The sequence below is a fragment of the Lacerta agilis genome, chromosome 8 (genome assembly GCF_009819535.1).
Source record: "Lacerta agilis isolate rLacAgi1 chromosome 8, rLacAgi1.pri, whole genome shotgun sequence".
Classification (NCBI taxonomy): Eukaryota; Metazoa; Chordata; class Lepidosauria; order Squamata; family Lacertidae; genus Lacerta; species Lacerta agilis.
Window position 1 is genome coordinate 69,650,494 of NC_046319.1, and position 11,826 is coordinate 69,662,319.

General features: G+C 49.1%; 1 protein-coding gene across 1 annotated transcript; it reads left to right on the forward strand.

Annotated features, from left to right (window-relative positions):
• Positions 1-2,628: 2,628 nt before the first annotated feature.
• On the forward strand, positions 2,629-10,392 carry TMEM147 (transmembrane protein 147). Its single transcript, XM_033158174.1, has 7 exons — positions 2,629-2,754; positions 4,354-4,423; positions 5,701-5,766; positions 5,967-6,103; positions 7,482-7,566; positions 9,013-9,134; positions 10,080-10,392. The coding sequence occupies exons 1-7, from the start codon at positions 2,678-2,680 to the stop codon at positions 10,198-10,200; spliced, it is 678 nt and encodes a 225-aa protein (XP_033014065.1). The 5' UTR covers positions 2,629-2,677; the 3' UTR covers positions 10,201-10,392.
• Positions 10,393-11,826: the final 1,434 nt, after the last annotated feature.

Here is an 11,826-nt window from a genome sequence, read left to right on the forward strand (position 1 = left end):
CCCAGCCAGCATGGCCATTGGTCACAGATGATGGGAATTATAGCTCAGTTAAAAGAACCAACAGGGAATGGAAATAACTCCGCCTGAAACTCCAGAAGAAACCTAACCTCTTCAGAGCCAGTGTGGTGTAGCAGTTAAAGTGTGGGTTATTATGACATGAGAGACCAGGGTTCAAAGCCTCACTCACCCATGAAGCTCACTGGGCGACCTTGGGCCATTCACTGCCTCTTAGCCTAACCTACTCACAGGGTTGCTGTGGGATTAAATGAGGAAGGGGAGGACCATGTTATGCTATCTTGAACTCCTTGGTGCAAAAGGTGGCACATAAATGCAGTAAATAAATAAAATATCTGCCTGGATTACAGCAATTATATTTAAACCTGCACCAGCCCAGATTAGATTAGAATATGCAATTTGGACACACTTTTGTGTGTGTGTGATACATTTCCTCTTGTTTGGCCATCCCTAAGCGGCAACCTTTGAAACAGCTACAGGCACAGCCCTTCATCAGTCAGCTGATTTGCAGTTTAGGAGGGTTGAATTGACTCTCCTTTCTGGATGTTTTTCAAACAAAGCAGCACCTTGCCCTCAAAGGACACTTTTGTTGGTGTTGGGTGGCTGGTGGTTTAGTTCAACAGGAAACCAAGCAATCTGTTCCAAGGGGGTGAAACGAAGGGATCCCAGCATGGATGCGTTTATGGCTGTTACACGAAAAACTATCTGGTAAAAGCAGAAAGAGAAGGGTCCGTCTTTGCGCCAGTCTATTCTCTGCCCCTACCCTTCCAATCCTTCCATCTCCGCCTTAATAAAAGGGTCAGAGATACCGTAATCTGTTTATGCAAGGGGATTAGGCATAAGGAAGAGAGAGAATCCCACACAGCTCCTGCAGCATCAGCAGGGAACATCTGGCCATGCAGGGCTGGATTTAGTTGTCTTTGGCTTTGGAAGGGCTGAGGGCAAGAGGAAATGGGGAATGCAACAGTCACAGACCTGGCAAGTTTCGTTCCTTGCCATCATAAATTCATAGGCTTGACTCTTGAAAAGCTTTCCACTTTTTAAACTGGCTGGCCCTCACTCTGTGGCTGTTCTTATGGACCATTTCTCACCCCCATGGTAAGCTGCAGCAAAAGCTTAGAAACCACTGTTGTTCAGTCGTGTCCGACTCTTTGTGACCCCATGGACCAGAGCACGCCAGGCACCCCTATCCTCCACTGCCTCCCGCAGTTTGGCCAAACTCATGCTAGTCGCTTCGAGAAACCACTACTATCATTAATTGCATTTATATCTCGCCGCCTCATCCAAAGAGCTCAAGGTGTGGTGTACATGGTTCTTTCCCTCATTTAATCCCAACAACCCGAAGAGGTAGGTTAGGCTGAGATACGCTGGCTGGTCCAAGGTCATCCAGTGACCTCATGGCCCAGTAGATATTTATTGCAGCAAATTATTATTATTATTATTATTATTATTATTATTATTATTATTATTATTATTATTATTATTATTATTATTATTATTTTATACCGCCCTATACCCGGAGGTCTCAGGGCGGTTCACAAATGCTTTTATGAACAAAAAAGAGGTCGTTGTTATGTGTACTGTACAGAAGAGAGGGGAGGAAAATGCAAGCATTTGATCACCGGGGCCGAAATGCAAGAAGTATAATGTGCGGCGTTTTTGCACAAAGGACACGCGTGCAACAGGGACAGTCTCTGTAGCAGCAGGAACTCTCTGGCTTTGCCAAGTGAATTGCGCCCGTAGTTCCAGAAAGGGCGGTGGAGAAATACGATTCCCACCACGCAACTGTCGCCGCAATGAATCTATCGAACCTTTCTGTTGATTCCAGCGAGAGTTTATGGATGTCACCGGAAGGCGGCACTCGCCGCCCTTCTTTGCGCAACGACACGCTTTTCAAGGCGTGCGATCGCCTTGCGAATGAAGAACTACGACGCCCGCCATGCCCTTGGGGCTCCGCTTGCGCGGTGCACCTTGGGAGTTGTATTGCGCCCTTTCCGAGCACATGATAGACAGGGACTCGACAGAACTACAAACCCCATGATCCAAAGTAACTTCTAGGAATGGAGGGAGGGGGCGTGCGAAGCTGCACGCATGCGCAGATGCAGAGGGGGAAAGAAGGGAAGACGTGAAATCAGTAAGTACCGGGGGATCAACGGGAGTGGAGGGCGGTTGAAGCCTCTAGACCCGTCTACTCAGGAGTAAGTACCGCTCAGCTCCATGGGGCTTGCTCCTGGGTAAATGCTCGCTTTCCCGCAGCAGAAGCAGAGGCCACCTGTCATGGGTGATCTTGCGGGGCTCCCTGGACCGTCAGGGTCCCTTCCAACCCGACAATTCTGTGATAGGTCCCCCTTTGCCCGACCCCGAGGTTACTTGAAATCATGGCAGGGGAACCTACGGCTCTCCGGGGCTCGCTGGACTCGCAACTCCCATCATTATCCCTGTTCGCTGGTCATGTGAGCAGGAGGTGGGCGGGAGTTGGAGCCCAGCAGCCCCCAGGTGGGTTTCGGGGGTGGGGGAGTCGGGACCCCTTGCCTCCTTGCTGGGTCAGGATGTGGGAGGCTGTGCCTGGTTCTTTGCTGTGCTTTTCACCCTCCCCTTTCCTTCCTTCCGGAGGCGGCAGGTGGGACGATCTTGAGTCTCGATCCGCCAGGCTGGCTGCGAGATGACCCTCTTCCACTTCGGGAATTGCTTTGCCCTCGCCTATTTCCCCTATTTCATCACCTACAAGTGCAGCGGCCTGTAAGTGTTGTGTGTGTGTGTGTGTGTATGCGTATGCGTGTATGTTTGAGGGGTGGTGGGAATGTGAGGTGCATTGTTGGGGGTGACGTGGGGAGGTTCTGGCCGAGCTGGGAGGGATTTGCTTCACCCTTTATGAGCTGTGCCTTAAATCAGTATCCTTTCGAGGGGCACATAACGGATGGAAAGCTAGAATGGGAGCAGGGCTTGCATGGGATGGTGTGGCCTCCAGTGCGTAGGAAGGGCGGGGCGTAGGGGGTGCTTTGCCCCGGGTTCAAGGGGAGGGGGGTGACACTCCCCGGCCCCTCCCCCACCACCCAGCACCCCATCTGGACGGGGCAGCCCCACGAGCCGCCGCTCGCTTATCAGCTTGCCACGGGAGCAGCAGCGCCAGCCTGGATGCATCCGGCTGGCGCTGCTGCTCCCGCAGCAAGCCGGCAAGCGAGCGGTGGGTTGTGGGGCTGCCTGACCCGCCGCTTGCTTGCCGGCTTGCAGCAGTGCCAGCCAGATCCACTACGCATGCCTGGAACTTCCGGGCATGCGCAGTGCATCCGATGCGTCGTGGCGCCACGACGCACGCGCTGTGGTGCCCCGCCCCCAGGGGGGTGCCTCCACGCTGCCGCCCCGGGTGGCGAAAAGGCTTCCTACGCTTCTGGTGGCCTCATTTGTTTAGTAGGGGTTGTGGGGTATACAAAACAGAGACTGGTTGCTGGCAGGCCAGACTTCGTGCGTTTCAAGACAAGCCTCAGCGAAACTCACCCACGCAGGTTGATCTGGCAGTTCCACCTCTGAAGGTGATACTTGTGCCTTTTAATGTATAGGAACACAAGAAGCTGCTTTATATGTCCATCCACTTCAGTATTGCCCACACTGACTGGCAGCAGCTCTCCAGTGTTTCGGGAAGGGTTCTCTCTCTCTCTTCCGTTCCTACCTGGAGATTCCAGGGATTGAACTTGCGATCTTCTGCATGCGCTCCTTTTGTAAACCGCTTGGAGCCTCAAGCTTGTTGTTGCTTGGGAACTCTAAGAAGCAAAAATATCAGTGCAGTTCCAAAGGTTCAGCCCACTCTCTTGATTTGAGAGAGGCTCAGATTGTATCCAAATGCAGATGAGCACTTGGTGCTTGATCTCAGGCGCTGCATGCGAAATTTGGTTATGATACCTTCAGAGGTGCCCAAATGCGTAGCCCAAATTTCCAAAATATAAAGGGTGGTAAATAGTGCTGGTCCTACTCAGATTGCATCCACTGAAGCTAATAGACATGGCTAACATAGGTTCATTAATTTCAATTCGGAGTAGGGCTTAGCGCCTATTATGGGCTGCATGCAGTTACGTGAACCGTCCCCACTCTGATGCCCTCCAGCTGTTTCGGATTACAACCCCCCCTCATCTCCAGTCATTGGCCATGCTGGCCAGGACTGATGAGAACTGGAGTCCACAACATCTGGACACAGTACTGCCCTTTCATCTCATTTTGTGGGGCCAGAGACCAAGAAATAAAAGCTCTGGCGGGGGGGGGGCAGTCATTAACAAGAGAGCTCCTTCTGCTTCAGCAGTATCCCATCCCACAAAGGGCTGTCTTTTTTATTTCTGCCCCTTTCAGGTCAGAGTATAATGCCTTCTGGAGGTGTGTCCAAGCCGGAGCTACCTACCTCTTTGTCCAGCTTTGCAAGGTATTGCCCGATCCCTTCGCTGTCTTGAAGCTTTGAGGAAGTAGCACTTGAGAATCTGGATGCTGAGAGTGTGAAGTCCATTGCAAAGGAGACACACAACTCTCTCTGCAACACCCTTGTGCTGCTGCATAGTTTGATGGGTTGTGCCGTGGACTTTCTGAGTTTGATCCCAGTGTGGTGTCCAGCAAGGCAGGACTGGGGAATGTGGGGCCTTCTCAGTGTTGCTGTACTCTAACTCCCATCGGCATCAGGCAGCATGGCAAATGGTGGGGGATGATGGGAGATGAAGTTCAGCAACATCTAGGAGGTCTGTCACTGCAGCAGTGAGAATATATATTCTTGTTCGGGCCGTAATTCTGTATCCACTAAGCTGGGAGTAAGTGCCATTTTAGTCTGTCTGACTTCACTCTAAACTGGGCAGTACTATATGTGTTAAAAGCCTGATTCTGAAGATCACCCGCAGAAGCTCAGAAACTGAATAGAGAAATTGTTACTTCCCGCTCTCAAAGCGCTAGAACTCCGAGTCTGTCAGTGAAGCTGGATGTTGCAAGATTCAGGGCATACAGAAGAAAAAGTGCTTCTTCACACAGCACAGAGTTAAACTGTGGAACTCTCTTCCACAGGAGGCAGGAATGGCCACCAATTTGGATGGCTTTAAAAGATCCATGGAGGATAAGGCTATCAATGTCTACTAGCCGCCATACACTTCTGAATGCCATTTACTGGGGAAAACAGTGAGGCAGAATGTTTTCATGCTCAGGTCTTGCTTTGGGGGCTTGTCACAGGCACCTGGTTGGTCACCGTGAGAACAGGATGCCGGACTAGGTGAGCCATTCGCCAGATCCAGCAAGACTCTTTGTAAGTTAGAAGCTGGGCATATGAAGCCAACTAACACTGGGCACTCAATGGACAGTCTGTATGTGTGATTTCAGTATCCTTTCTAAAAAACAAAAGTGGTGCTGTGTTAACTTTTTCGCTCTTCCCAAAAGGGACAGGGCCTTTTCAGTCGTGGCCCCTGTACTTGTTGTGAAGTGCCCTCGCTGGGAATAGTGCCCCCCCCACCATGACCGCTGCCTTTCACCACAATCCTTAAAATGTTAATCGTGACATTTTGCTGCTCATTCTCATGAGCTGTGATGTAAGTTTGAATTGGAGAGTGTTCTACATTTTCCGGGTTCTGGTAGAACTTAACTTCTATGCCCACTGTACATTTCCCTCCCTGTTTTTATAAATGTTTTCATTCATAAATGTTGGTTGCTGCCTTCTCTCTCTTACAGATGCTGTTCCTAGCCACTTTCTTCCCGACTTGGGAGGGCGGCGCAGGGGCTTACGACTTCATTGGAGTAAGTCTGGCACTTGGGCAAGCAGGGCAGGGGGCAGCCTACAAGGATGGAGGTACAACTACCTGTGTCACATACTACTGACTGTCCTACATAATTGGGAGCATCTGTGCTTGCATAACTTGAGAGATGTGGATTCGGGAGGATGGGGGGGAATCGGGGTTTGCCTGTCTGCTGCTCTGAAACCTTTCCTCTTGTACCAGGAATTCATGAAAGCCACCGTAGACTTGGCCGACCTGGTGGGCTTGCACCTGGTCATGTCGCGGAACGCAGGGAAAGGGGAGTACAAGATCATGGTGGCTGCCATGGGATGGGCCACGGCGGAGCTCATCATGTCCCGGTGAGTTGGGCCTTAGCCCCGCCTCAGGGGGTGGAGCCCAGAGCTAGTCGGGGAGGTATGTGGGCGGAGCTCAGTTGGAGCCACCTATCCCAGTTTAATGCGAGGTTCTGATGTGGCTTTTTATGCCTCTCCCTCCTTCATCAGCAATGTTGAGTGCTTTTCTTTTTTTTTAACGTGCTTTTAATCCACATTCATTCATATGGAGAAACTATTAAACCCCTCATTCAAATGAACGTAGCAGGTAGTAGTATTCTGCCTTTGACCATCAATTGCATGATTTGTTAAAAAAAACCACCCTATTTTTGTTTCCTTTTTCATCATCACCTTACAATTGCTTAACTCCACCTTCCTCTTCCCTTTCAGCCCAATTCTTTGCACTTTCAGTTTTCTGTAAAATTCCCCACAAGCCTGTTATGTTTCTGCAACCAGCTGGAAGAAATGTTATCTTTTCTTTCTCTTCCCCCCAACGATTTAAATTACTCTTTTAAGTTGTTTAAAGGGTGTCAAGGGGTGTGAGTTCATTCTCATGTTTCTAAACTGATAGGCGCTGGGAATTGAATCTGCCTGGAGGGACTAAACCTTATGCTGCCGCATAGCTTGAATTGTTGTTGCTTCATTGCTGAGGCCGACACACTCTGCACATGCTTGTGGGGACTTCAGTGTGTTGGATGATCCCCAAACTGAACTTTGACACGGAAAATTAGGCTCTGGTGCTACATTCTAGGGAGCCTTTGTGATGAGCAATCCTGAGTGTGCAGCCCTAAGTTTCATTTTGAATTTGGAAAGACTTTCATGGCTCATAATTACAGGCTGGTTCCTGATCCCTGGTTGTGCAAGAGTTTTTGGAAGGTTGCTCTTTTTCCTTTTCCTTTTTGCAGCCAGTGTGTGTGTGTCTCTGTGTCTGTGTGTGTATGTGTAACGTCTGGTTTCGAGATCCTTGGATGTAGCTGCACGCAATCAGCGCTGCTGTGACAGACCAGCTCCATCAGGTCTCCTTCTGCCCTGCTGTCATCTTGGAGCAGCCATTTTGTCATGCTGCCTCTGTGGGAGAGACAGGAAGCAGAAGGCTCATTCCATTACCTTTGCCAAAAGCCCAGCTCCATCACTCACCTCCTTACCAGCTGGTCATTGTCAGAACAGCTGTTTAAAATTGGTGCCTGAGTTTGACTTTTTCTTCTTCCCTCCTTGTCCCTTTTCCTTTGCATGCCATGCTTTTTTAGATTGCAACCCTGAGGGTAGAGATTGTCTTGTTTTAATTGATTGCCCATGGGCCACTCTGGGGTTCCTTTTGACTGAAGAGTGGGTACCAAATGCTCTGAATAAATAAATGAATAAATGAATGTGTGAACTGTGCCTGACGCTGCTGTGCTTTCGACAGATGCATCCCGCTCTGGGTGGGAGCTCGTGGAATTGAGTTTGACTGGAAATACATCCAGATGAGCATTGACTCTAACATCAGTCTGGTAAGCACTGACTCTGCTGTTGCCTGTTGCGAGCTTCTCTGAAGCAGTGCCCCTACTGGTGGGGAGGAAGCACGACATTTGGATAGTCTACCCTGCTTTTGTTTTACAGTGGTGCCTCGCTAGGCGAAAATAATTCGTTCTGCGAGTGTCTTCGTATAGCGAATTTTTCGTCTAGCGAAGCACCAAGGCAGAATAGCGGTTTTCACGATGAAATATTTTTTTCCCCGTCTTGCGAGGCAGCCCCATTGACTTTTTCGTCTTGCGGTGCAGCCTTCCGCTAGCGAATGCCTTTCGTCTAGCGAGTTTTTCGTCTAGCGAGGCATTCGTCTAGTGGGGCACCACTGTATTCCCTTGCTGTTCTAGTGGTGTTGTTTTTATAAACACAGCAGTAGAGTTGACAGAAGAAATACACTTTTGTGTGTGTGGCTAAAACTGCATAACTTTGCATATGGGACTGAAGGCGCGTGAGAATAATAATTCAAAAGAGTATAACTCTCAGTGTTAATGTTTCTGCATTAAATCCATGTTCCCTTCTGAACTGAGCTGCTCTTAAGTGACAGTGGACTAGTTGCATTTGAAAATAATGCATTTTAATAAAATCCATGCCTGCTATGAGGCTTGTATAGCAGGCAGCCTGGAAATTTTACATGTGTATACTTACAGCAAAGTCACTGAGTGTGAATCCATAGGCAACCAAAACACCACTGTCTATATACAAAAGGGAAGTATTGCATCACATAATTTTGGATTGCCCTCTTCTAGACACCCATCACAGAGATCTCCTAGTGACTCCCTTACAGCTCAAAATACAGTCAAACCTCGGTTGTTGAACGTAATCGGTTCTGGAAGCCCGTTCGGCTTCCAAAATGTTCAACAACTGAGGCGCAGCTTCCAATTGGTTGCAGGAGCTTCCTGCACTCAAGTGGAAGCCGTATCGGACATTCGGCTTCCGAAAAACGTTTGAAAACCGGAGCATTTACTTCTGGGTTTTCAGCGTTCGGGAGCTGAAACGTTCCAAAATGGAGGTGTTTGGGAGCCGAGGTTTGACTATCAATTTGCAAAGGCTCTGTAATCCAATATTTGTTGAGGGGTGATACTACTGAAACTACCAATATTGTTTCGCGGTACTTAGCCGAGGTCTTTAAAGCTAAATCTAAAGTTGCCTGATTTATTCAATGGTGGGTATCTAGTCTTTTATATATTGTATGTGTTTTGGATTATCAATGTATTTGGCTGACTTTGTATGATTTTGTGATTTTACTGTTTTAACTTATGCCAATAAAGGCTAGTTACAAGTTACAACTATGGATAACAGTGGTGTACAGGGTGTATGACGTAGCCTGTCTAGGAGAAGAAAAACTCTGGTGGGATATGCCACAGAAAGGATTTGGAATCATACCTCTCTCTGTTTGCTCCCCTCGCCCCCCCCCATTTTTCTTTTTCCAGGTCCACTATATTGCCACAGCCGCCCTGGTATGGATGTTTACACGCTACGATTTACCCAAACACTACCGTCTGCCCCTCACTTTCCTGCTGGGAGTCAGTGTCTACAAGGCTTTCTTCATGGAGTGAGTCACTGGGTGCTCGTAGCTTGGAGGTGGGACTTGGGGCTTGTGCATTTCAGGCCGTGGCTTCCATTAGCTGACTGAATATAAGGCAGCTTCTTCGATTCCTACAATACCTTGTTCAGTATTGTCTACACCAGCCTCCCAGAGAATGTTGGACTGTGACTCCTATTATTTTATTCATTGCACGCACATCCCATCTTTCCTCCGAGTTGCTTAATATGGTGGTTCTCTTTGTCCCCATTTTATCCTCACAACAACCCTGCGAGGGAGGTCAGGCTGAGAGTTGAGGGACTGGCCCAAGCTCACTCAGTGAGCTTTCATGGCCGAGCGGGGATTTGAACCTGGGCCTCCCAGGTCCTAGTCCAACACTCTAACCACTGCGCCACACTGGCTCGCTGTTAGCCTTGGTCAATATCATCCCAGTGGTCAGGGATGCACAGGGTTGGTGAAAGAGGGGTCTACGCTGACTAGAAGAGGCTCTCCAGGGTTTTAGCTAAGAGTCTTTCCCATTCCTACCTCGAGAGCCTAGTGATTAAATCTGGGCACGTTCTGCATGCGGAGCATGTGCTCTGCTGTTGAGGTATGACCCTTTCCCAAATATATAAGCATTAAACATTGCAGGATGTTTTCTTTTAAGCATGGGAGTTTTAAGCATGGAAGTTAAGTGGGACCACCTGCTCTCCTGCCCCACTAAATCCTTACAGCCATGGAAGGACTGTAGTTCAGTGGTAGAGCATCTGCCTTGCATGCAGAAGGTCACAGGTTCAATCCCTGGTGTCTCCAGGCAGGGCTGAGGGAATGCTTCTGTCTCAAACCCTGGAGAGCTTCTGCCAGTCAGAGTGGACAGCACTGCGCTAAATGAACCAGTGCTTTGATTTGGTAGAAGGTAGCTCCCAATGTTCCTCTGCTCCTTACTAACCCTCTCCCTTTTCTTTTCCTTCTCAGGTCTTTCGTCCATGTTTTTCTCCTGGGCAGCTGGACAGCCCTCCTGGTCAAGGCTGTCATCACCGGCCTCCTTTCCCTCAGCTCCCTGACTCTCTTTGTCACTCTGGTACACAGCAACTGAAGGTTCATTCCTTCCCACTCGGGGAAGAGACATTGCCTTTGCATCCCGGCAGGACTGTCCGGCCAAGTCGCTGTCGCCAAGTCGAGACACGGTTTGATCCTGCCCGCGGTGAGATCAGCCTCAGTGCGGCCTCTGCTTGCAGGCGAGGGGAATAATAATAATAATAATAAAAAAAACAGGTTTTGGTATTTCTGTGGTTTGCAATGGTTAAGTTCCTTTTTACTTCATTGGAAGTTTTTAAACGGAGGTTGGGTGGCCATTTGCCAGGGATTCCTTAGCTGTGATTCTTGCGTTGCAAGGGGGTTGTAGCACCTTCCGGTGCTACAATTTTATGATTCTGTGGCTGTTGTCTGAACAGGCCTGTTACGCTGCATGGGAATAACATCAAACATGGGTCTTTGTTTTCTCCTTGAAGTAGGCGTGATCAGTGTCAAGTCAGGGGTGGCTTTGCAAGGAGGTGACTTGAGTTGTCACATAGTAAGGTAGGGTAGGCGTAAATGCATTGTAGCTGCTGAAAAGCTTCTGCGTTAGACCCAGGAACCCAAATGCCTGCTAGTGTGTCTTCTCATCTGTCTTCCCCTTGTCAATTAGAGGGCCCCACCACCCCAATATAGGTTTGCTTTGTGTGAAAAGGGTAAACAATTGCTTTCTGCAAATCTCTAAATTTAGGGTGGAATAATAGGAGAGTCTAATAGCAGTAAGTTACAATTACATGGGTGTGTGCACTCAAAAGCTTCATGGGGAAGGGGTGTTCTTTCCATCAGGTTGAAGGGAGTTAAGCAAACTCTCTCTCTACAGTGTGATATTTTCCCTAGTGAGTTGGTTGCAGGTTCTTGAAAATGTACATACCTATAGCAAAGTGACCCTTTAACTTTCCATATAAGCTGGTGCACAGGGCAGTGGGTGACTCTGCTCCCTGTTGAGGGCGATTGCCATATTTTGATTCATGCAGACCCTGCAATTCTGCATGCTGCCGCAAATATTTTTGATGCGCATCACCAAATTCCAGCGACGGTGTATGAAGAAATAATTGCGCAGCTCATGGTTGAGATCTGCTATGGCGGGGGGTGGGGGTGGGACTGGATCTGGCTGACAGGCCAGGTCCTTATCTCTCCCACGGGCCAGGTTTTACAAGTGTCAGATCACTCAGTGCCATCGTGATGCGGTGCTTTGAAGAGCCAATGATCAGCTGGTGGCCGGGGCTTCAAAGCACTGCTCAGAGCTCTTTGCACAAGCGCTCGCAGAAAGCCCTGTCCTGTGCTTTGATGTTCGGCTGGTTGGCATGCAGGGGGTCTGGAGTGCCCAAGGACCTGCTGGTTGGTGGTGCTTCAGAAGCCCTTTTTGGCCCAGCTCAGCCCCATTCCTGCCTACCTACTCCTATATTTGGGGTTCGCAACCTGGGGTGCAGACCTATTCCAAAGGATCAGTGAAGAAGTTATCCCACCCACACCGCCTTGCCACCTGCCCCTTTGCATAAAGGAGCAGGGGAGGATCCTTCAGAGGGCGCCTTTGGCAACATAGCAATTTTAGTTAATTGTACCCTAAGACAAAGAAGGAGAAAAACATCTGCAAAGGTGCCCGGTCAGCTGGAGTAGACCCTGCTTCACCATGGCTAGCTACAAGCCC

Coding starts and splice junctions, on each gene's coding strand:
- TMEM147 (XM_033158174.1), top strand. CDS start 2,678: ATGACCCTCTTCCACTTCGGGAATTGCTTTGCCCTCGCCTATTTCCCC. Junction 2,755..4,353: donor ACCTACAAGTGCAGCGGCCT/GTAAGTGTTGTG, acceptor TGCCCCTTTCAG/GTCAGAGTATAATGCCTTCT. Junction 5,767..5,966: donor GGGCTTACGACTTCATTGGA/GTAAGTCTGGCA, acceptor CTCTTGTACCAG/GAATTCATGAAAGCCACCGT.